Source organism: Colobus angolensis, unplaced genomic scaffold (genome assembly GCF_000951035.1).
Source record: "Colobus angolensis palliatus isolate OR3802 unplaced genomic scaffold, Cang.pa_1.0 Scaffold122, whole genome shotgun sequence".
In the NCBI taxonomy this organism is placed as follows: Eukaryota; Metazoa; Chordata; class Mammalia; order Primates; family Cercopithecidae; genus Colobus; species Colobus angolensis.
Genome location: NW_012113364.1, coordinates 4,451,026 through 4,474,384, shown reverse-complemented (window position 1 = coordinate 4,474,384; position 23,359 = coordinate 4,451,026). Strand labels below are relative to the sequence as shown.

Sequence of the window (23,359 nt, the reverse complement as noted above, 5' to 3'; positions counted from 1 at the left end):
AACACCACAGAGAAAATAAGCCTACTTATATGCAAAAAGCATAAAATGTAACATATTTAGCACCTCCAAATAAGAGAAAGAGAAGGGTTATTTATAAGATTATTTTGAAAAAGCTCTTTTCTAAAAAGAGGGACAGATCTTTGGAACGAAAGATACAAACTTGAACCATATTCCAAAATAAACTCTAGAAGGATGGAAGGGTGAAATATAAAAGAGTCATAGAAAAGCAACACAAAACAGAATAGAATATTTATCAATATTCTGAGGGATAATATCTTTTTATACTTTAAAGCAGGGAAGAAATGAAAATGGAAAGATTGACAGTTTGGGATTCACACAAGTTTAAAATATCTGTCCAGTGCAAGAAAAAAAAAGTCACGGAATTAAAACAAAACGGAAAACAGCATTTTGGAATTCATTTGCCTGAAATGTGACAAATGGTTAATCTCACTGCTACCTAAACATTCATTCATATTTATAAGAAAAACAATTTTCTCAAGTGTAATATAGCAAAAAAACAGTAAGAATTAAAGCAACTTGAGGTTCTGTTTAAAATTGCAATGAAATTAGCCTACATAAAGATTCTCAAAAACTTGTGAGAGCTGTTTGGGGCTTAACAAAAAGGATCCTACCCACTGGGGAATAATTTCTCTGGAGGAAGGAAACTATTCCGCCCCAGGCAGCTGCCTCTCCTTACATCCCCAGGGCTCAAATATCAGAGAAGTTGCTTCTACAGGCAAGGGCCTTGCAACTCTTTGATGGCTGGGATTAATTTGCAATTAAGAGAGGTTAATTTGGTAACTTTTGCTGTGGAGATCAGAATTTACAATGGTCTCTTTGGTTACTGCCTACGGCCTGTGGGTGAGCTCTCAAATTCATCTGAAAATTGACCTTCAAATTTACCCAACATATAGTGGCCAGGATAATCTAAATGTGATCATATCATTCAAGCTAGTTCTCCAACTCATTCTTCTACCGTACTTTCATCCCACACATTTTGCATTTTTCGGTATAGATTTATATTTATTGTTTAATTGAAATTTTGTTAAAATAAAACATATACGGTCTCCTTCAACTTCTGTAATCTCCATGTTGCTAAATAACAATGATTATGTTAGTATTTCTTGATGTGTAATTTTAGACATTTTCAATTGACTTCCTGTTACTGAAGATGTAGATTTAGTTTTCTTACACTACCCACACCTCACATACACATTTTGCCTCCTCTTTCTTCCAATAATTATACCATAATTTGTGTTTAAATCAATATGAAATATTTACATTTATATGACTACAATATATTGCTCAGAGCTGAGCCACAGAGTATATGGAAGTATAGTTTGTTTATTGGAGAGCTTTTTTTTTTTTCTGTATTAATTGCTTTGTTTTTTCACAAGCTGTTTTGTGCCTATCAGTAAAACGGCCAAATCTCATGTTGAAATGTAATTCCCAGTGTGGGAGGTGGGGCCTAGTAGGAGGTGTCTGGATCATGGGGGTGGATCCCCATAAATGGTTTAGTGCCATCCTCTTGATGATGAGTGAGTTCACATGAGATTTTGTTGTTTAAAAGTGTGTGGCATCTCCCACTCTCTCTCTTTTGCTCCCACTCTTGCCATGTGATAGGCTGGCTCACCTTTTGCTTTCAGCCATGATTGTAAGCTTCCTGAGGCCTCATTAGAAGCCAAGCACCATGCTTCCTGGACAGTCTGCAGAACAGTGAGCCAATTAAACCTCTTTTATTTATAAATAACCCAGTCTCAAGTATTCCTTTACAGTAACATAACGGCCTAACATAATCAGTAAACAGTCCCAAGCTTTTTGAGAGGAGTTAAGAAAAACATCTTAATGCAGTCAAAAACACTAGGCAATCAAACAATTTTGCCACTTCCCACCTCCTTTAGAGACATACCTCCTGGAGCCCTGCATCCTCTTGCATCCACATGAGGCTCTAGGAGGTTTATCTCTAAAGATGTGGGAATAATTGATCTCTTCATCTGCTACATGGCTGTCACCCTAGAATGTTAGTTACCCTGGAGCATCTGTTCATCATCTTCCTTACTTGATTCCTTTGTTTTGCTGGAGCATGTGCTTGAGTATCTTCCCCAAAACAAATTCAGAGAAGGGAAAATTGTTAAGAGCCTACATTTATGCAACGGATTTACTTTGCATTTGCCCCTGGCCCAAAGTATTCTGTAGATGACTGTTAAGAGTTCTAAATTGAACATTATTTTTTTCCCTCAAAATTATTTAAGCATTCTTCCATTGTCTTCTAATATTTCTACAGAGAAATCTAATGCCAACTATATGTAATCTGCATTTACTCTCTGAAAACTTTCAGGACTTTTTCTTCATCCAAGTTGTTTTGAAATTTTACATTTCTTGATGTGAGTTTAGTTTTTGTTCTTTTCATGAATTATGTAGCAACTGGGTGGGATCTTCTAATCTGAAAGTTCACATCCTATGGTTCTGGGAAATTGTCTTGCATTATTTGTTTCATGACTTTCTTCTCTCTGTTCTCTCTGATTTTCTCATTAGTGGATGTTGAACCTACTGGACTGATCTGATCTCTTTTGATCTTTCCTCTCCTAATTTTCATTTCCTTTTTTTCTACTTTTTAGAACATTTCTGAATGCTGTCTTCCAAATCTTTATTAAATTATTTATTTCTTTTTAATTTCTGTTTTATAAGAGATAGGGTCTTGCTATGTTGCCCAAGCCGGACTCTAACTCCTAGGTTCAAGTGATCCTACTGTCATAGCCTCCTGAGTAGCTAGGACTACAGGTCTAACTTTTAACTTTTATTTTTTATTCTATGATTTTTTTATTTTATTTATTTATTTTTTTTGGGTGGAGTCGCACTCTGTTGCCCAGGCTGGAGTGCAGTAGCACAATCTGGGCTCACTGTAATCTCTATGTCCAGGTTCAAGCAATTCTCCTGCCTCAGTCTCCCAATCCAGCTAATTTTTTCCTGTGTTTTTAGTAGAGACGGAGTTTCACCATGTTGGCCAGGCTGGTCTCGAACTCCTGACCTCAAATGATCCACCCACCTCAGCCTCCCAAAGTGCTGGGATTACAGGCATGAGCCACCGCACCTGGTCTTATGATTATTATCTTCATATATCTATTTGCTCTTGGTTTATAAACAAAACCAAACATTCTATATCTCCTAAGTCATTTAGTATAGTTTTAAAGTTTGTTGTTTCTGTTTACTGTTTTCTGCTGCTGTTGTTAACATCTTTTATAACAAAGACTCTACTGAGATGTTTAGTGATCCTGACTTTCCTTTCTTATTTTAGAGCAGGACTGCTTTATGTAAAAGGATGAAGCCTTATAACAGGCATGCCACACTAATAGTTAATGAGCAGAACCCAGCCATTTTTGGGGTACCCCCAGCTGTCAGACCTATCAGCCTTTTCCTTAGGCTGAATAATTTTCTCTAAGTGGGGATTCTTCAAACTCTTGCTTACAGGAGTAATAGAGACTAGAGGGGTAATGGAGCTGGAAAGTCATCCCATTTCATATGCAGCCTTGTTATTCTCTGTCCAAGGCCACCTCTGTGAACCACAGTTCATCTTCTCCAGGGAGTAAACTTCCCATATTCTGCCAGATGAGAAAGGGAGGGCAGTCTCTGGCTGTGCAGAGTTGAAGAAAGGATCTGGAGACATAACTGCTAACTGCATCCCTTCTTTTCAAATCCCCCTCTAGCCGTCAGAAATATCTGTTATCTCCAATTCCTGAGTCTCTGGGGGCTTCTGGCTAGACTGCATTCTTCAGCTCTCACCACCCCCACCCACCTCATGCGGGAGGTTGGGTCTCAGCTTCACCTAGCTTGCTCTGTCAGTTGCCATTACCATCCTCTTTCCATCTTCCAAAATTCTGTACATGTCTCTCTCCCCTGTGATCATTGCCTAACCTATTGTGGGTTTTTTTTCCTTCTAAGTTGCCATTCTCTCTATTCCTTTGCTATCATTTTAATACACATTAAATACATTTAATACACGTTTAATACACATTGCTACCATTTAATCACACATAAATGATGTACGTTCAGGCCATCATGTTATATCACACAGCAATATCGGGTTATGGGTTCCTCCCTGAGTACGCCAATTCATACCCAACCAAGTGTGCTCCTTCTGTTCTCCTGCTTGGTCCACCCTTATCCCTCTCCCAATTTCAATTTTCCTTTATTATTTTTCTTTTTGAGACAGAGTCTCCCTCTGTCACCCAGGCTGCAGTGCAGTGGCATGATCTCAGCTCACTGCAACCTCCACCTACCAGTTTCAAGCCATTCTCTTGCCTCAGCCTCCCAAGTAGCTGGGACCACAGGCATGCACCACCATGCCCCGCTTCTTTTTTTGTATATTTTAGTAGAGACGGGGTTTCATCACGTTGGCCAGGCTAGTCTTGAACTCCTGACCTCAGGCGATATGCCCACCTTGGCCTCCCAAAGGGCTGGGATTACAGGCGTGAGCCACTGTGCCCAGCCCCCTCATCTTCAATTTTCTATGCCTTAATGGTCCTTCAGGCATTACCTCAAACAAGAAACTTTCTCAGACTCTCCCTGCACGTGCTGTGTGAATCTCTAGCCGGCATGTACCTGGTGCTGAACTGATCTGCTTGTACATCTGTCTTCCTCCCTAGACAAGAAGTAAGTAGGCAAGGACTATCCAATGGTCTATCTCCAGCGTGGAGAAAACTATCTGGCGCATAATAAGTGCTCAATAATACTTGTTCAACCAGCTCATTTCCAGTCATTTTGGAGGCATTTTCATTCTTAGAGAAGTACAAAAAAATAAGGCCATGTTTATTTGCCAATGTCCTAATAAGAAAGGCTAATGAGAGAGCATCAGGAAATAAAAACAGACAGATGTTTTGGACAGCCAAAGTCCAGGGACACAAAATAGCTTCCAGCAGGGGTGATGTATATTTTCCTAGTGATTCTAAATGAGTATATGCTTATTCAGTAGAGAGAGAGATTTAACAGGTTGCTCAGCTAATGCTGCAGATTTAAATGCATTTAAGGTAATTTTCCTTATCTCAAATCTATTTTTCTCAGTAACCAAGACACTTAACTGATTTGTACAAAATTCATTTGAGAAAGAAATTATCTACTTCAGACAAGGACACACTGTAAATAGAGACACTACAAATCTAATAGAAAATGGAGAATCTGTTTGAGAATCGGAGGTGGAGTTCTGCCTGGAACATAGGGGCTTTCTCTTCAGCATCTTGACACTGTGTCCAACCTCTTTTGTCTGTTTTACAAGCAGAAAATAAGTAATTCTTAAATCCGAGAGCACAAAACAAAGACCTCTCGTAATCCAACCAAGATGCACACAAATAGTTTTTAGACAGTGTCTCATTCTCTTCCTCAGGCTGGAATGCAGTGGTGCCATGATGGCTTACTGCAGCCTCGACCTCCCAGGCTCACGTGACCCTCAGCCTCAGGAGCAGCTAGGACTATAGGCATGTACCACCACCATGCCTGGCTAATCTTTTTATTTTTTGTAGAGACAATGCTTTGCCATGGTGCCCAGGCTGATGTGCTTAAGTGATCTGCCCAGTGAGCCACTGTACTCAGACCTAATTTTTTTTTTTTTTTGAGATGGAGTTTCACTTCAGCCCAGGCTGAAGTGCAATGGTGTAATCTTGGGTCACTGCAACCTCTGCCTCCCTGGTTCAAGCGATTTTCCTGCCTCAGCCACCCAAGTAGCTGGAATTACAGGCGCCCGCCACTGCACCCGGCCAATTTTTGTATTTGTAGTAGAGACAGGGTTTCACTATCTTGGCCTGGCTGGTCTCGAACTCCTGACCTCGTGATCCACCCTCCTCAGCCTCCCAAAGTGCTGGGATTATAGCCTCAAGATTTTTAAAAGACAAGAATCTCATGCAAAAAAGTTTAAGTTGAAACAATAGCCTATCAGTTTGGCATTTTTTACATGCTAATATCCAGTATTGGAAGGGTCTAGTAAAATTCTAGTAAGAGTAGAATTACTATAGATTTTCTGCAGGAAAATATTACAATACGCATTAAGAATCTCCAAAAATATCCCTCTACTATACACCTTTAGAAGTGTGGATTCAGAAAATAAATATCAAATTAATACAAATAAAGATATGAGTGAAAAAATATTCAATAGAATGTTATATATAATAAGAAAAATTGAAAATAACCTAAATTTCCAACAATGGAAACAGATCATCATTCATAACATCAGAAAATACTCTTGATTTAATGTTAAATGAAAAAGGGAAAAAGTGTGATAACATACACTCATAATCTGTATAGAAAATTGACTCAAAAACTTCAATAGATGCTGTCCCTAAGTGATGAGATCATGGTGATTTGTTTTAGAAAAATGAAAATCGAAACCATAATGAGATACCATTTCAACCAGTTATAACAGTTACTATTAAAAAGTAAAAAAAAAATGACAGATGCTGGAGAGGTTGCAGAGAAAAGGTAATGGTTATAACACTGTTGGTGAGAATGTAAGTTACTTCAGCCATTGTAGAAAGCAATTTGGTGAAGTCTCAGAGAACTCAAAGCACAACCATTTGACCCAGCAATCCCATTATTGGGCATATACCCAAAGGAATATAAACTGTTCTACCATAAAGACACGTGCACAGGTATGTTCGTTACAGCACTATTCGCTGTAGCAAAGGAATGGAATCAACCTAAATGCCCATCGATAGTAGGCTGGATAAAGAAAATGTGGCACATATACACTATGGAATACTACGCAGCCATAAACGAGAATGGCATCATGTCCTTTGCAGCAACATGGATGGAGTTGGAGGCCATTATCCTAAGCAAACTTACTCAGGAGCAGAAAACCAAATACCACCAGTTCTCACTTATAAGTGGGAGCTAAACGCTGAGTACAAATGGACACAAAGAGGGGGACAACGACACGGGGCCTACTTGAAGGTGGAGGGAAGGAGGGGGTGAGAATCAAGAAACTATCTATCCGGTACTATGCTTATTACCTGGAAGATGAAATAATCTGTACGCTGAACCCCTGTGACATGCAATTAACCTATATAACAAACCTACACATGTTCCCCTGAACATAAAATAAACATCAAAAGAATAGTAATGGCTGGGCATGGTGGCTCACACCTGTAATCCCAGCACTTTGGGAGGCCAAGGTGGGCAGATCACCTGAGGTCAGGAGTTCGAGATCAGCCTGATCAACGTGGTAAAATCCCGTCTCTACTAAAAATACAAAATTAGCCAGGCATGGTGCCACATGCCTGCAATCCCAGCTACTTGGGAGGCTGAGGCTGAGGCTGAGGCTGAGGTAGGAGAATCGCTTAAACCCAGGAGGCGGAGGTTGCGGTGAGCCGAGATTGCGCCATTGCACTCCAGCCTGGGCAACAAGAGTGACCAAAAAAAAAAAGAAGGAGGAGGAGGAGGAGAAGGAGGAGGAGGAGAAGAAGGAGAAGGAGAGGAAGAGGAAGGGGAGGAAGAGGAGGAAGAAGAAGAGGAGGAAGAGGAAGAAGAAGAAAAAGAAGAAGGAGGAGGAGGAGGAGAAGGAGGAGGAGGAGAAGAAGGAGAAGGAGAGGAAGAGGAAGGGGAGGAAGAGGAGGAAGAAGAAGAGGAGGAAGAGGAAGAAGAAGAAAAAGAAGAAGGAGGAGGAGGAGGGGAAATAAAATATAAAGCTTTTTGTATTGAGGCTCTTTCTGTGTTTCTGGAACACTTTGATAACAACTGAACATGTTTGCTTAGGTAATCTCTCATAAGCAACAGGAGTACTAAGTTTATTTATTGAAGAGGAAACTAAAATAAAAACTCCCCCAAGAGTTACAAATAACAGTGGAAAATATCACAGACTTAGGGGTCCACACCCATGCTGAGGACCCATCAAGCTCCCTGAATGACTGAACCAGAACTTACTTGGTGGGACGATAATCCGGAATGGAACGGTCCAGTGAAATTTTCTCACTGAGGTAGGAATTGTAGCCATACTTCTCATGGGGTCCCTTAGCCTTTTCTTCTTCAGCCGGGGAAAGAGTAGCCGGAAGGCCCCCTTTACCCCGCCCACCATAACCTTCAATGAGCCCAAGGGATTTGGATAAGCCTAGAAAAAGTGGGAGAAAAAAGAATTATTAGAAAACCACCATACCAGGATGTATTACTCAATCTCTGCTGCAGTCTCAACAGAAATTTTAACATTACCTGTCACAGAAAAAATGATGTCCTCAATTTATCCCACTCAGGTATAGGCCCTGAAAACATCTGTATTAGAGGAAGGTCAAGGCCACAGAGTGTTCTGGGGTTAAAGTTTGGTTACCAATTAGAATCCTCTACCTCTGTCTCTACCAAAAAACACAAAAATTAGCTGGGCGTCGTGGTGCACGCCTATAGTCCCATCTACTCAAGAGGCTGAGGCAGGAGAATCTCTTGAACCCGGGAGATGGAGCTTGCAGTGAGCCGAGATTGCACCACTGCACTCCAGCCTGGGCAATCGAGCAAGACTCTGTTTCAAAAAGAAAACCAAATAAATAAAAAAGAACCCTCTCTCTCCTTTTGGGAACTGGGATGAGATGGGGGTCTGTAAGAGGGAGAGACTCTCCACACTGGGAGAAATGAGGATGAAAGAGGACACAGGAAATGAGACAGAACGAGGGCCATTATTCATGCCTGTTTCCCTTTTGCTAGGAGGAACTACAGCAAGAAGGAATAGCACAGAATAAAAACAGCAAGTCCACAGATAACTGCCAAACTGCAGATGCTTTTTCTTCATTTGAACAGAAAGCGACATACAGATTGATTTTTATCCTGAGTTTAAAGGGTCCAACATTCTGACACAGCTCTTTCCCTAATGGTTTTACTTAAATTTTATCTAAATGGCAACAGGAAATACAAAATGTTTGAGAATAAATCACAGAGGAGAGGAAAAAACCCACACGGGTGATAACCATGCCAAGTAGACTTGGAAGCCTCTGTAACAAGCCTCACTGAGCAATCTGCAAGCTCCCAGGATGGTGGCAGCTCTAAACCTATTATTCCATTATAGGATAAACAGCTTGATGGGCAATTTTTAAATCCTGGAGTTATGGGAGGTTTTACCACTTAACCAGAAAACTTTTGTTGTTAAGGGTTCTCATTGCCTTCCACCATTTCAAATGTTCCAGCCACTCAGCACGCACGCACACACACACACACACACACACACTTTATCCATTTAAATGAAGGAGATCCAATATCCAGCATTTCATTGCTGCCACTGACAGAAAGAAGAAGGACCAGCCTCCTTGGCTTTGACAGCCTGGGCAGCCAGAAGCACCCAGAAGGATCCAAATCTCCCACGAAGACATCCCCTAGGCAAGTCAAGAGCCAAGAAACCTGCTCCAGTCTTGAGATAGTTCTCCATCACCTAGTGGCAAAGCTTATATTCGCTCTCCTGCTTCTCTGAAAACAGAAATTTATTTTCTGTAATATCAAGATCAAAAGCAAAGATTGTGTGAGCACCTCAATCAATGTCAGACGAGCATCGTTTTTCTGCTTGAGAATCATTTCCACCATGCAATATGTTCTTCAGGAATCCTGACATCTTTTCTTGCTGTCCTCATCTCCATAGAGACCCTATGGGCGGAGAATTAGAGAACTCCAGCACTTTCTACCTGCTCCCTCATGTTGAATCAGCTGATGTGTAACAAATATTCCAATGACATCCCCTGAACTGCGCTCAAAAGTCCACAAGGACTCTTCCCATGTTGAGTACAAACACTTGTGCTTGGTTTTAAAATCACTTGTGATGCAACATTACTAGTGGGAATGTACAGGTGTCCCACCACTTTGGAAGACAGTTGGGCTGTTCTTCAAAATGCTTAATATAGGCTGGATGTGGTGGCTCACGCCTGTAATCCCAGCACTTTGGGAGGCTGAAGTGATCACCTGAGGAGTTCAAGACCAGCTTGGCCAACACAGTGAAACCCAGTCTCTACTAAAAATACAAAAGTTAGCCGAGTGTGGTGGTGTGCACCTGTAGTCCCAGCTACTTAGGAGGCTGAGGCAGGAGAATCACTGGAACCCAGGAGGCGGAGTTGCAATGAGCAAAGATCCCACAGCTGCAGCCCAGCCTGGGTGACAGAGCAAGACTCTGTCTCAAAAACAAAAACAAAAAATGCTAAATATAGTTACTACCATATGACCCAGCAATTCCACTCCTAGGAAATTTCTACCCAGAAAAATGGAAACATTCATCCCCCAAAAAACTTGTGCACAAATGCTCACAGTTGCATTATTCTTATTAGCTAAATGTCCATCAGCTGACGAATGGAGAAACAAAATACAGTATCTCCAGACCAATGGGATATCGGGCAATATAAAAGAATGAAGTAGTGATACAAGCTATGACAAGAGTTAACTTCGAAAATGTTGTGACAAATAAATGAAGCTAGTCACGAAAGACCATGTAGTGATTCTATTTATGTGAAATATACAGAACAGGTGAATCTGTAGAACCTGAAAGTAGATCCGTGGTTGCTTTCAGTAGGGAAAGGGGAACTTGGGGAGAAAATGGACAGTGACTGTTAATATGTATAGGGCTTTTTCCTGGAGTAATGGGAATGTTACAACATTAGATCATGGTGATTAGTGCACAAATTTGTGAAGATACTAAAAACCACTAAACTGTATGCTTTTAAATAGATGAATGATATGAGCTGTATAAAATATCTCAATACAGCTGAGCGCTGTGGCTCACGCCTGTAATTCCAGCAATTTGGGAGGCCGAGATGGGGGGATCACTTCAGATCAGGAGTTCGAGACCAGCCTGGCCAACATGTGAAACCCTGTATCTACTAAAAATACAAAAATTAGCCAGGTGTGGTGGCACACACCTGTAATCTCAGCTACTCGGGAGGCTGAGGCAGAAGACTCATGAACCCAGGAGGTGGAGGTGGCAGTGAGCCAGGTTTGCGTCACTGCACTCTAGCCTGGGCAACAAAGCAAGACTTCATCTCAAAAAACAAAAAATCTCCCCAAAACTGAAAATAGATGTTAAGAGAAAAACACTTATGATAGACAATTCTATTCACAGTAAGATGAAAGGCTATCCAACATGGAAATTTTCCAGCAAAATACCTAAAAACGCTCAATAAAACAATTTTAAAATATTTAAAATATATAGCTGATCTTGCAAGAAAGAAAGGGAAACTCCTCGAGGTAAGTGAAAATAGGAGTTGCGTCTATGTCTGCTCTCAGGGAGGGAGAGGATGGGTTGTTCATTAACTAAAAGCTGCAGTTTCAGAGCTCAAGCGTGCACAGGATATGGGATTTTGGGTTCTCTTGAGAAATAGCATTGAAACTGAAATATCTGCAAAAATTTAGGTCCCTGAAAGATTGGATTGTGTGTGTGTGTGTGTGTGTGTGCAAATCCAAGGAACCGCATAATGAGACAAGCAAGAAGATAGTCTCTGGATGTGTTCAGAGTGGGGGTAAAAAAAAATCCCAACCCAGGACTTGAGACCACACATGTATTTGTCTAAATTTACACGGTCTCCAGAGGTCAGAGAATTGCCATTTAAAATTACAAGCTCTTAAAGAGAGTATTCAAGACAAATAGAAACACAGTCATAAAATCTAATTTCTAGTATTTTATATGGAGGAAGGAGCCCATCTGGGCAAAAGTGTCTGGGCCCACAAGAGTCATTCTACAGCCCTGGATCCCTTGACTTTAGCTTTTTATCTGTAAGTGACAAACAAAGAAGGAAAGTAACAAGATCTGAAGTGTGGCCAATAACAGCACAAAGACTGAGCCCAGGCACTAACAGTAATGACAGCAACCATTTATTGAGTACCCACTGTGTGGTGGGCACTCTGCTCAATGTCTCACATTTATTTTACCATTGTTTCATCTAATCTCTTGACAAGCTCAGGGGGAAGGTATTATTACCTCTGTTTCACAAATGAGGACACTGGGTCTGAGAATGTAGAAACGTAGGAACTTTTTTTTTTTTTAAAGGAATGGTCTCACTCTGTCACCCACGCTGGAGTGCAGTGGTATAATCACAGCGCATTCACTGCAGCTTTGAACTCCTGGGCTCAAGCAATCCTCCTGCCTCAGCTTCCCAAGTACCTGAAATTACAGGTGCGTGGCACTAACCTAGCTAATTTTTTAAAACAGTTGTGTATAGATGGGGTCTTGCCATGTGCCCCAGGCTGGTCTGGGACTCCTGGCCTCAACTGATTCTCCCACCTTGGCCTCCCAAAATGCTGGGATTACAGGCGTGAGCCACCACACACCACAAAGTCAAATGTAGGAAGTTTTTAAAGGTTCTGTGGCAGCTAAAGGAGGATAAAGCCTGGACTCTGAGGCAGATTATGAGACCCTGTTGCAGGATTCTTGCAGCAGCGTGTGCGAGAGACGGCAGGAAGCTTATTTTAAGGCAGCGGTCATAGTGATCAAACGGAATGGAGAGATTTGAGGGTTGTTTAAGAGATACCATCCCAGGGCAGGAGACAAACAAGTGCTAAGGGTGAGAGAGAAGGAGGAACTGAGCAAAACTGAGGTTTCCAGGTGAGTGATAACACTGCCTGAAAAGGCAGGGCATACAGAAGAGAGTGTGAGAAGGTAATGAGCTCTTCTTCACATGTGGTACACGAGGCATCCATGGGACATCCAGATGGCATCAGAGTCCAGTGGAAAGTTGAAGCACATGAGAATGGAGGTTCAGACAGCAGAGGAGGCCTGAGATACAAACCTCACTGCCATCAGGACTAGCAGGCTAGAGACGTGGAAGAGGGTGCAGAGAGGACAGCTCAGGAGCAAGAAGCAGAAGGATAGACAGTGTTCAGCAAGTGCTGACTGACTACCCTATCCCTTGTCTATTTCCACCAAACAGGAGGAATTGCATCCTGCAAAACTTTTTTCTTTCCTGCTCTCTATGCCTGGCCTCTCACTTATGTTATATTTGAACCCAAAGACTTCAAGAGACTGAGACTTAAGGAAGAGAGAAATGTCTCAAGAAGAAGCAAGCAGGCCAGGTGCAGAGGCTCACGCCTGTAATCCCAGTGCTTGGGAGGCCAAGACAGGGGAATTGCTTGAGCCCAGGAGTTGGAGACGAGCCTAGGCATCATAATGAGACCCGACACCATCTCTACAAAAAATAAACAAATTAGCCTGTGCCTATAGTCCCAGCTCCTTGAGAGTCTGAGGAGGTAGGATTGCTTGAGCTCAGGAGTTCAAGCCTGCGGTAAGCTACGATTACACCACTGCACTCCAGCCTGGATGACAGAGTGAGACCCTGTCTTTGAAAATAAATAAATAAATAAAATAAAAAGTTAGAAGATCATATCTCTGAAAAAAAAAATAACTAAGTGTTCAAGCTTCCTGGTTGACTTCAGAAATCCATTTGTCCAGCCGGGCACGGTGGCTCATGCCTGTAATCCCAGCACTTTGGGAGGCCAAGGCAGGCATATCACTTGAAGTCAGGAGTTCAAGACCAGCCTGGTCAACATGGTGAAACCCTGTCTCTCCTAAAAATACAAAAGTTAACTGAGATTTGGGTGAGGACACAGCCAAACCATATCAGGTAGGATGCTGTATCTGTGAGGAAACAGATACAGCATCAAGACTTTCCTTTCTGGCAGGAGACAGCACACTCAGAAGGGGTAATTAAAGAGACATTACCAAAATATTTACAGAGATTGTGAAGGGTTAAGGGAAACCAATAAGGAATAACAAGGTTTGGTGAATGACCCTAAGGCTAGCAACAGAGGGGGAAGCAATTACCACCCTAAGGTCTGCAGAGAGTTACTTGCAGTTACACACCCAGTTACTTGCTACAGGTGCAAGTAGCTACTTGCAAGGCTAAGGCAGGAGAATCATTTGAACCTGGGAAGTGGAGGCTGCAGTGAGCTGAGATCACACCACTGCACTCCAGCCTGGGCAGCAAAGCGAGACTCCACCTAAAAAAAATTTTATACATACATACATATATACATATACATATATGTGTGTGTGTGTGTATGTATGTATGTATAAAATTTTTAATGTGTATATATGTATATGTATATATGTATGTATGTATAAAATACATATATATATAAAATTTGTCTCTGCAGACCTTAGGGTGGTAATTGCTTCCCCCTCTGTTGCTAGCCTTAGGGTCATTCACCAACCCTTGTTATTCCTTATTGGTTTCCCTTAACCCTTCACAATCTCTGTAAATATTTTGGTAATGTCTCTTTAATTGCCCCTTCTGAGTGTGCTGTCTCCTGCCAGAAAGAAAAGCCTTGATGCTGTATCTGTATCCTCACAGATACAGCATCCTACCTGATATGGTTTGGCTGTGTCCTCACCCAAATCTCATTTTTAATTGTAGCTCCCATAATTCCCACATGTTGTGGGAGGGACCCAGTGGGAGATAGTTGAATCATGGGGGGCAGTTTTCCCCATACTGTTCTCATGGTAGTCAATAAGCCTCATGAGAGCTGATGGTTTTATAAGGGGTTTCCCTTTCACTTGGCTCTCATTCTCTCTTGTCTGCCGCCATGTAAGACGTGCCTTTTCCCTTCTACCATGATTGTGAGGCTTCCCCAGCCATGTGAAACTGTAAGTCCACTAAACCTCTTTTTCTTTATAAATTACCCAGTTTTGGGTATGTCTTTATCAGCAGCGTGAAAAGAGACTAACACACTACCAATCACAACTGGAAGACTTCTCCTGTGGTCCTAAGTTTACGTGCTCTCCTTAATGGCATAGATGGAGTCACCTCCAGTGCCTGACACACAGAGAGTTCTTAAAAACTGTTAGGTAGATGGATGAATAGAGATTAGATCTGGAGAACCAACTTGGGGCCATTTATTACAAACTGAGTATTTCACTTTTGAGAAAGCAAATTAAATATCCATATGGAAAGCAAATAATAGGAGAAGAGGTGTTGAATATATTAAATATTGTAGTATATTGATATTTACAAGGAAGACAATCTTTACTGATGAATGTCACAGAGAATTAAGCCTGAAAAGAGCCATTTGGTGTGGCAATGAAAGGCACTGGTGACCTCTGAGACAGTGTCAGTGAAGTAAGTGTTTCTAGGGTGATAAGGAAATGAGTCACCAGATACAGCTGTCACTCAGTGAGGATGCCCAGGCTGGAGCAGGTAGACATCTCATATTAATACTGTTTTTTAATTCAGCAAAAACCAACTAGAATATACAATGGAAATAAATCTATTTCTTAAAGTAACAAATATTACAGTATACCTAAGAATAACTTTAACCAGTAAGAAGAATACTTGAAAATGTTACTAAATGCAATAAAATAAGACATATATAAGTGGCAGAGAAGAACACGTCTTTGAGATGGAAGTTGGAATGTTGGGAGATTGTTAGGAGATCCCCTCTCTCTCTCGCGCGCGCGCGCGCTTTCTTTCGAGTTGGGGTCTCCCTCTGTCACCCAGGCTGAAGTGTAGTGGAGTGATCTTACCTTACTGCACCCTTAAGCTACTGGGCTCAAGGGATCTTCCTTTTTCAGCCTCCTGGGAAGCTGGGAGTACAATCATGTACCATTATGCGTGGCTAATTTTCTTAACTTTTGTAGAGATGAGTTCTCCCTATGCTGCTCAAGCAGGTCCCGAACTCCTGGACTCAAGTGATCCCCCCGCCTCAGCTTCCCAAAGTGCTGAGATTACAGGCATGAGCCACTGTGACCATCCACTGCCTTTTTAATGCACAGGTGTAACATAATTTCAAAGGGGATTTTTTTTTTTTTCTGGAACACAACAAAACATTCTAAAATTAACCTAGAAGAACACCGAGGTTAGAACATTTAGAATTTTTTAAAACACGAAAGACAGAAAAGGAGTTGCCTTCTCTGACATTAAGCTAGAAAATAAAGCAATAATCATCAAAGTGGCATGAAGACTGGGAGGAAATTTTAAATATACGTTGGGAAGTGAGGCTGTAAAATACATGTTTTCTCAGATAGTCATCCAGTTTTCCAAACATAAATAAAAATAACCTCCACTTTTGAAATTTTAGAAATTCCCTTCTAGTGCAGGCAAGCCAATGACTGATTTTTGCACGACATCTTGTGTGAATGACGGAGGAGCTCCATCTCACATGGAGACCAGAAATCTCTGAGGGCCACATGGTTGATCATCGCTTAGCAAGAGCACATCACTCTGCTCACGTCTGTGGTTAACTTCAGCCCAAGCTACAAAGGCTCGATGGCGGTAGCAAAACGAAAGAGCCAAGGTTGTAAATCGACTCTGAGCTGCCTTCCCACCTTCCTTCATACAAATGAGGACATGATTTTCTCCAGGGTTACGGTGGAACCTTACGGGTTTACAGATAACTGGCATTATTCTTTTAGAAATAGAGATGGTACACACGATGGAGGCACAAACTCCAGGATAGATGGTGACCGCAGCAAAAGGCAATCTGGTGCCTTGTCAACTCATAAAGCTCCTCATCATTGCAGCAGCCCCAGCCCAGCGTGCAGAAAATCTCTCTCTCTCTCTCCAAGCCAAGGAGCCAGCATGTCATGCGGCCTGTCTTCCACTGGGCAGGCATTTGTTTGGAAGTTTCTGCACAGAGGCCAGAGCCCTCCCGCAGGTCCATGTCTCAGGGAGATCCTACCTTATGCTAGATCATCTGGAAGTCAAAAAACTTATAGACAATCCAGAAATTGCAGCCATAAGCTTAACAGTGAGCAACACTCCAGGTTTACTCCTGGCCAACTTCAATGCACTCCTGGGGGGCTGAGGAGCCACCACTCGGAATCCAGTGTGGTAATAAAGGTAAATATCTGAAAAATATAGTTTATCCTTCCAGCTATTAACACACACTGAAAAACTCCAATAATTACGAAGGTGAATTAATGGAATAGGAAAGGACAGGCAAGATCAATGGAACACAAGAGCTTGTCAGAAAATATTGCCAAAAGAAAAGATAGCCCCATTTTGGATACAATTATTAGTGATAATTAGTTCAATTGACAAATGCCTATTAGACACAAAGCACTATAATAAGCACTTTAATTATTACATGTATACAAAATTTATGCTAAATGTGTGTGCTATATTTTTAATTCACATGTATATGTGTGTATGTATACACGTACGCATATATATTTCTAAATTCATATATACATTAATATATATAATATTTTTTAAACTGTTACTCAAATGATTCTTGGTACTAATTTTTATTTTTTTTATTTTTTTATTTTTGAGACAAGGTCTCACTCTGTCACCCAGGCTGGAGTGCAGCGGTGTGGCGTGATCTCAGCTCACTGCAATCTCCGCCTCCTAGGTTCAAATGATTCTCCTCCCAAGCAGCTGGGATTACAGGCATGTGCCACCACACCCAGCTAATTCTGTGTGTGTGTGTTTTTAGTAGAGACCAAGTTAAGCCATGTTGCTCAGGCTAGTGTTGAACTCCTGAGCTCAGGTGATCTGCCCACCTCAACCTCCCGAAGTGTTAGGATTACAGGTGCTGGCCTCTTGGTGTTAACTCTGAATATCTCCTGACCCTATTCTCACCTCTCCATCTCTTCTGCCACCATCCAGATGCAAGCTCAAGCCATCGCTTGCTTGAGTTATTGCAGGCAGCTCCTAACACCATCTTCAGAGTGAGCTTTCCGACATGCAAATTTGAACACTGCTTGCTTGAAATTCATTAGTGCCTTCCTGCTGCCTATGGAAAATAATCCCAAAGTTTTCAAGTAATATGCAAAGCTGCTCATTAGTGGAGTCCTTGCCCAGCCTCATCCTCTGCTGCTTCCTTTGTTTAAGGTCCCCAAACCTTCTTCTGATGGTTTTAAAAAGCCGCTGCCCTTCAGGACCACTGCCAGTCTTCCCTGCTACTCAACAGAGCTCCGCAAATCCTTTCTGGACACTATCCAACCCAGAAAGTCAGAGGCTGGTGAAAATCTCAGCCACAGCATTTCTGATATCGTAGTCTATGTGCCTTCGACTGCTCACTCGCATGGGCACTGGTCTCTTGTGAACAGGAAGGCATCTTTGTGTCTTGCACATAGCAAACACCTTGTAAATGTCATACATACAATTGGACGGCTGAATGACCAAAGTGAGTCAACGAATGAATGAGTGCATTATAAACTGCAGTGGCCAAATTTAGCATCATGTTCTACTGTGGATATGGAAATCTCCTGGTGACATGTCAGAAATGGGTAAGCGCCATCTCACTAACTCACGTCAAATCATCGATTCCCTAGTTCATATATCAGTATGATGATCTTGATATTTGTTGACAACTGAATTATGATGATGATTCTGACATTTTCTCTCCTGCATTTTCAGTGCTTCCCTGACATGATGTCTAAAGGTTATTAATACCTTGAATGAAATTGTAAGAGTTCAACTGTATTAGCTGCTTGGTGGAAGAGAATGGAATAAAATGTTCTTTAAGTATAAGGACAATTAGTACACCTGTGGTCCAACTTAGAATCTTGGGTTGGAAGCAAGGAGAGGTCAGCTAGCCCCATATCCCATTTGGTGCAGAAATTCCAGAGAGATGGTGCCCCAGTTTACACTGTATTTTCCCAGGGACAAAGAGTCCACCACCTTGTGGTACACTGCACTCCTGGTTTACAGTTCAAATAAATAAAATTTCAAAAATGGGTGCCTTTGTTTCTTCTACCCAATGATCTTATTTTTTTCTTCTACATCAATCATGCAGATTACACTTTCATGTAATTTTCAAATATTACAAGACACTATCAAGACATATCATTATCATGTAATTTTCAAATATTGCAAGACATTATCAAGACATATCATTAACTGTCCTTTTATCTTCTTTTTTTTTTCCAGGCTAAACACACCCACTCCTTCAGCCTTCTTAATATGACCATGTTTTCATACTTTCCACAGTATCTCAGTCAGCCAGGGGTGCTATATCAAAATGCCACAGATGGAGAGGCTTCAACAACAGACCTTTATGTCTCATAGTTCTAGAGGCTGGGAAGTCCAAGATCAAGGTGAACGTGGATTTGGTTCTTGGTGAGGGCTCTCTTCCTGGCTTGCAGATGGCCTCATTCTTGCTATATCCTCATATGACAGAGAGAGGGAGAGCTTGTGTCTTTTCCTCTCCTATAAGGACTCCGATCCCATTAAAAGAGTTTCACCTTCATTACCTCAAATAAACCTGATTACCTCCCAAAGGCCTCATCTCCAAATACCATCACAATGAGGCTTGGGGCTTCAAAATATGAATTGGGTGGGGAGGGGAACACCACTTGGTTTATAACACATGGCGCTCCACTGTTAAATTCTGTCCTAGAAGACAAAACAAGGACTAACAGGTCTCTAGATTTGTGCTTCCCTCTCAGAGCCATGAATACTGGAGGTACATTTTCGCCCATTAACTGAACTGTTCATGTAGCATTTGTAGTTCCAAGAGATATGAATCACTGTTAGACGCTTGAAGTGCCTTTGGAGCAAACTGTCCATAAATTTTCAAATGGTGGTTTTATTCAAAATGACATGCCTTACATGTATTATGAACTTTATACTTCCTGGAATCGCTCTACAACGGTTATTTAATTTGATCCTCAGAACAGCTTTACCCACAGTCAGCAGATAAGAAAATTGAGGCCAGGCATGGTGGTTCACACCTGTAATCCCAGCACTTTGGGAGGCCAAGGCAGGAGGATAGCCTGAGGTCAGAAGTTAGAAACCAGCCTGGGCAACATAATGAGACCTGTTTCTACAAAAATAACAAAAGAAAATTAGTCAGGCATGGTGGCACACATCTGTAGTCCCAGCTACTTAGAAGACTGATGTGAGAGAGCTGCTTAAGTCCAGGAGGTTGAGGCTGCAGTGAGCCATGATTGTGCCACTGTACTCCAGCCTGGGTGTCAGAGCAAAACTCTGTCTCAAAAAAAATGGGAGGAAGGAAGGAAAGAAAGGAGGGAGGGAGGGAGGGAGGGAGGGAGGAAGAGAGGAAGGGAGGAAGGGAGGAAGGGAGGAAGGAAGGAAGGGAGGAAGGGAGGAAGGGAGGAAGGGAGGAAGGAGCTGGGTGTGGTGGCTCGTGCCTGTAATCCAGGCATTTTGGGGGCCAAGGTGGGCCAATCACTTGAGGTCAGGAGTTCACGACTAGCCTGGCCAATATAGAGGCTGAGGCAGGAGAATTGCTTGAGCCTGGGAGGCGGAGGTTGCAGTGAGCTAAGACTGCACCATTGTACTCCAGCCTGGGTGACAGAGCAAGACTCAGTCTCAAAAAAAGGAAGGAAGGGAGGGAGGGAGGGAGGGGAGAAAATTGAAGCATGAAGACAATGAAGAATGTTCTGAAGTGTTAGATCCAGAACCGGGGTCTCCGTATTTCAGGCCACCAAGCATGCCGTAAGCCAATGTTCTCTCAGATTTCATGCCACTGTGTTGGCAAGGCTCTCAAAGGCCTGAATCTCGCTCTCAGCACCGAACAAACATTGCCACAAATATCCCCCTGTGTGAGGAGATGATAAACATGTATGTCTGTCTTGGACGGGCTCTGGCTGCTGATATGCCCAAGAGTGTCTGTGCAAAGAATATTTCTAACCAAATAAAGAAGAGTTTGGGAACCTTCAGAACCTTCTCAGAGCAGATGGATGAAAGGTTAATTGTGTTACTTAGCCTCCTAGCATTTGTAAAGCTGCTCAAGGGAGAAAAAGGCTGATGTAGGAGCAGGTAAGAAATATGCTGAATTGAGGAAGCACTCTCCCTGCCAAGACCTAAGAAATTTGTCAGCATCAAACGTGTGCTTGACACTGTACACCAGGCCACATGCTGCATTTGCTCAGCACCTCTCAGTCTCAACAACTTTTGGAGAAAACTCTCTCTCCTCTACTGTGCTCCAAGCACTCCTTCTGGGATTTTTATTCCTAATCAGAGGGGCTAAAGAGGAGGGACAGAGTGGGACACTAACCTTCATCAGTTCTCCCAAAAGCATGTAAATTTCTGATACCACGTGGGTACATCCCCAGTGATTACAGACTTTGAGTGACAACAATTCTGGTCATATCATGGAAGGTAAATTATAAAATCAGAAGGATAAGGAAGAGTAAGGCAGAGCAAAAAAGGATCACCCTAATAAAATGTTGCTACCTTCCTCCCCTCTTCAAAATCATCAGTATTACACCTCCCACCACAACCACCATCATCTCTAATTAATTTAGAGAATCTGAAACAATACAGCATCTGTTCTCAAAGAGGTATTCAGAAGCACTATCAATTTTAAACACACACCCAATTCTTCATAAAAAGACCCTCTTGGCAAGATCCCATTTACTCAGATGTAGATTTATTCCTTTAAGAACTTATCTGAGGCCAGGCATGGTGGCTCACACCTGTAATCCCAGCACTTTGGGAGGTCAAGGCAGGAGGACTGCCTGAGCCTAGGAGTTCAAGATCAGGCAGGGCAACATAGCAAGACTCCATCTCTACAAAAAAAAAACTTTTTTTTTTTTTTCCAAAATTAGCTGGGCACAGCAACACGCACCTACTTGGGAGGCTGAGGCAGGAGGATTGCTTGAGCCCAAGAGGTCAAGGCTGAAGTGAGCTATGATTGTGCCACTGTACTCCAGTCTCCATGACAGAGAAAGACACTATCTCAATTAAAAAAAAATTACCTGAGGTGGCACGTTATATTTGTGTTCAGCAAATACATACTCTCAGACCTCTTCTTATGCACACAATTCAGGGGAAGAGTATGCATGTGAAGAGGGCAGAGAGTATGTACCTGCTCAACAAAAACATCTTCGCACCACTCATGTTGGACTTGACCATTTGCTGAACTGAGTGTACTTCCCCACCCACTGATTTTGAGCTTGGCCACGAGACTTGCTTTAATCAACAAAATACTAGGGATGTGTCATGAGCAGAGACTTGAAATGAGCTTGTATTGCTACTTCTAGCCTCTTCATTCTGACATCACCATGACAACATGCTTTGAGATGCCCACTGATCCAAGAAGCATGAGACACACGAAACAGTCAGATCCAACTGTGGCTTGGAACCAAGCCCAGCTGAACTCAACCCGGACCAGCCAAACCTCAGCTTACCCAAAGATATGCGAGAGTAAGAAATGATTCAAGAACAACTCACTTATGCATGTATGGCTTGAGCAACAAAGAATGTTGAACGTTGGTGCTACTGATTGAGATGGAGAAGAGGGAGAAAAGGGACTTGGGTTACGAAGGGATGTAACACAGAGTCAAGAGTTTGGTTGGGACATACATAATTGGAGGTGCCTAGCAGACATCCAAAGGAAGCTGTCAAGTACATGGGAGTTCAGGAAAGAAGTCAGAATTAGAGATAGAAAATCAGGATTCACCAGTGTCTAAATGGAGTTTAAAGATGAGTTCCTTGAGGAGAAGACCTTGGCAACAGAACTACACAAAGAGAAAGGGGTCTGAATACTAAGCCCTCGACATACCAACTGGTAGAATCAGAAAAAGGAAGGCCAAGCAAAGAAAACAGAAGAAAGTAGAAGGAAACCCTGGAAATGGCAGACTCCAAGAATGGACCTTTGCATTTGGTAAAGCCAATACATTGGTGATGTTCACAGCACCAATTTCAGAAAACCAAAACCTGCGTAGATTCAAGAGAGAACAAGAGGCAAAGAACAGAAGGCAGCAGAAAGAGGCAATTTTTCCAAAAAGTCTGCTGTAAGAGGGCAGATAAATGTGGAACTGCTTCTATTCTAGTGATTATGCTAGAAAAACAATTACCATGACAGAACAAAAAAAAAGAAAAACAAAAATAGCTCAGCAAGCTGAGGATGTGGTTCAGATATTAGGAAAACACCAAGGAACCCAGAAACCTAGATCCCTGCGCCTGCTTCACCCTGGTCAGCCCTGGTCAGCCCTGGTCAGACTGATGACCTTGGACAGATCCCCTCCACAAAAAACTCACATGCTCCAGGGGGAGCTCTTGGATTCTATGCTCCTCTCTGCAACTCCATACTGAATTTATTGCTCTTGGGAGGAGAAGATCTGGAAGCTTTTAGAGGTTTCATGAATTACAGAACACGGGCAACCTAAGAAGTCCCAAGGTTGAAATGTCAGTTTCCATCTCCAAAGAGCTGCAGGGGGCTGGGCGCCCGGGCTCAGGCCTGTAATCCCAGCACTTTGGGAGGCTGAGGAGGGTGGATCACAAGGTCAAGGGATTGAGACCATCCTGGCTAACATGGTGAAATCCCATCTCTACTAAAAATAAAAAAATTAAAAAAAAACTTAGCTGGGCGTGGTGGTGCAGGCCTGTAGTCCCAGCTACTTGGGAGGCTGAGGAAGGAGAATCGCTTGAACCCAGGAGGCAGTGGGTGCAGTGAGCCGAGACTACACCACTGCACTCCAGCCTGGTGACACAGCGAGACTCCACTTCAAAAAAAAAAA

The 23,359-nt window shown here is 42.3% G+C and overlaps 1 protein-coding gene across 1 annotated transcript in view; it reads right to left on the bottom strand.

Moving 5' to 3' along the window:
* Positions 1-23,359, bottom strand: part of WBSCR17 (Williams-Beuren syndrome chromosome region 17) — a 630,593-nt gene that overhangs the window by 402,705 nt on the left and 204,529 nt on the right. The window contains exon 2 of the mRNA XM_011932129.1: positions 7,906-8,089. Within this exon, the coding sequence (XP_011787519.1) occupies positions 7,906-8,089 (184 nt within the window). The remainder of the gene's footprint in view (positions 1-7,905; positions 8,090-23,359) is intronic.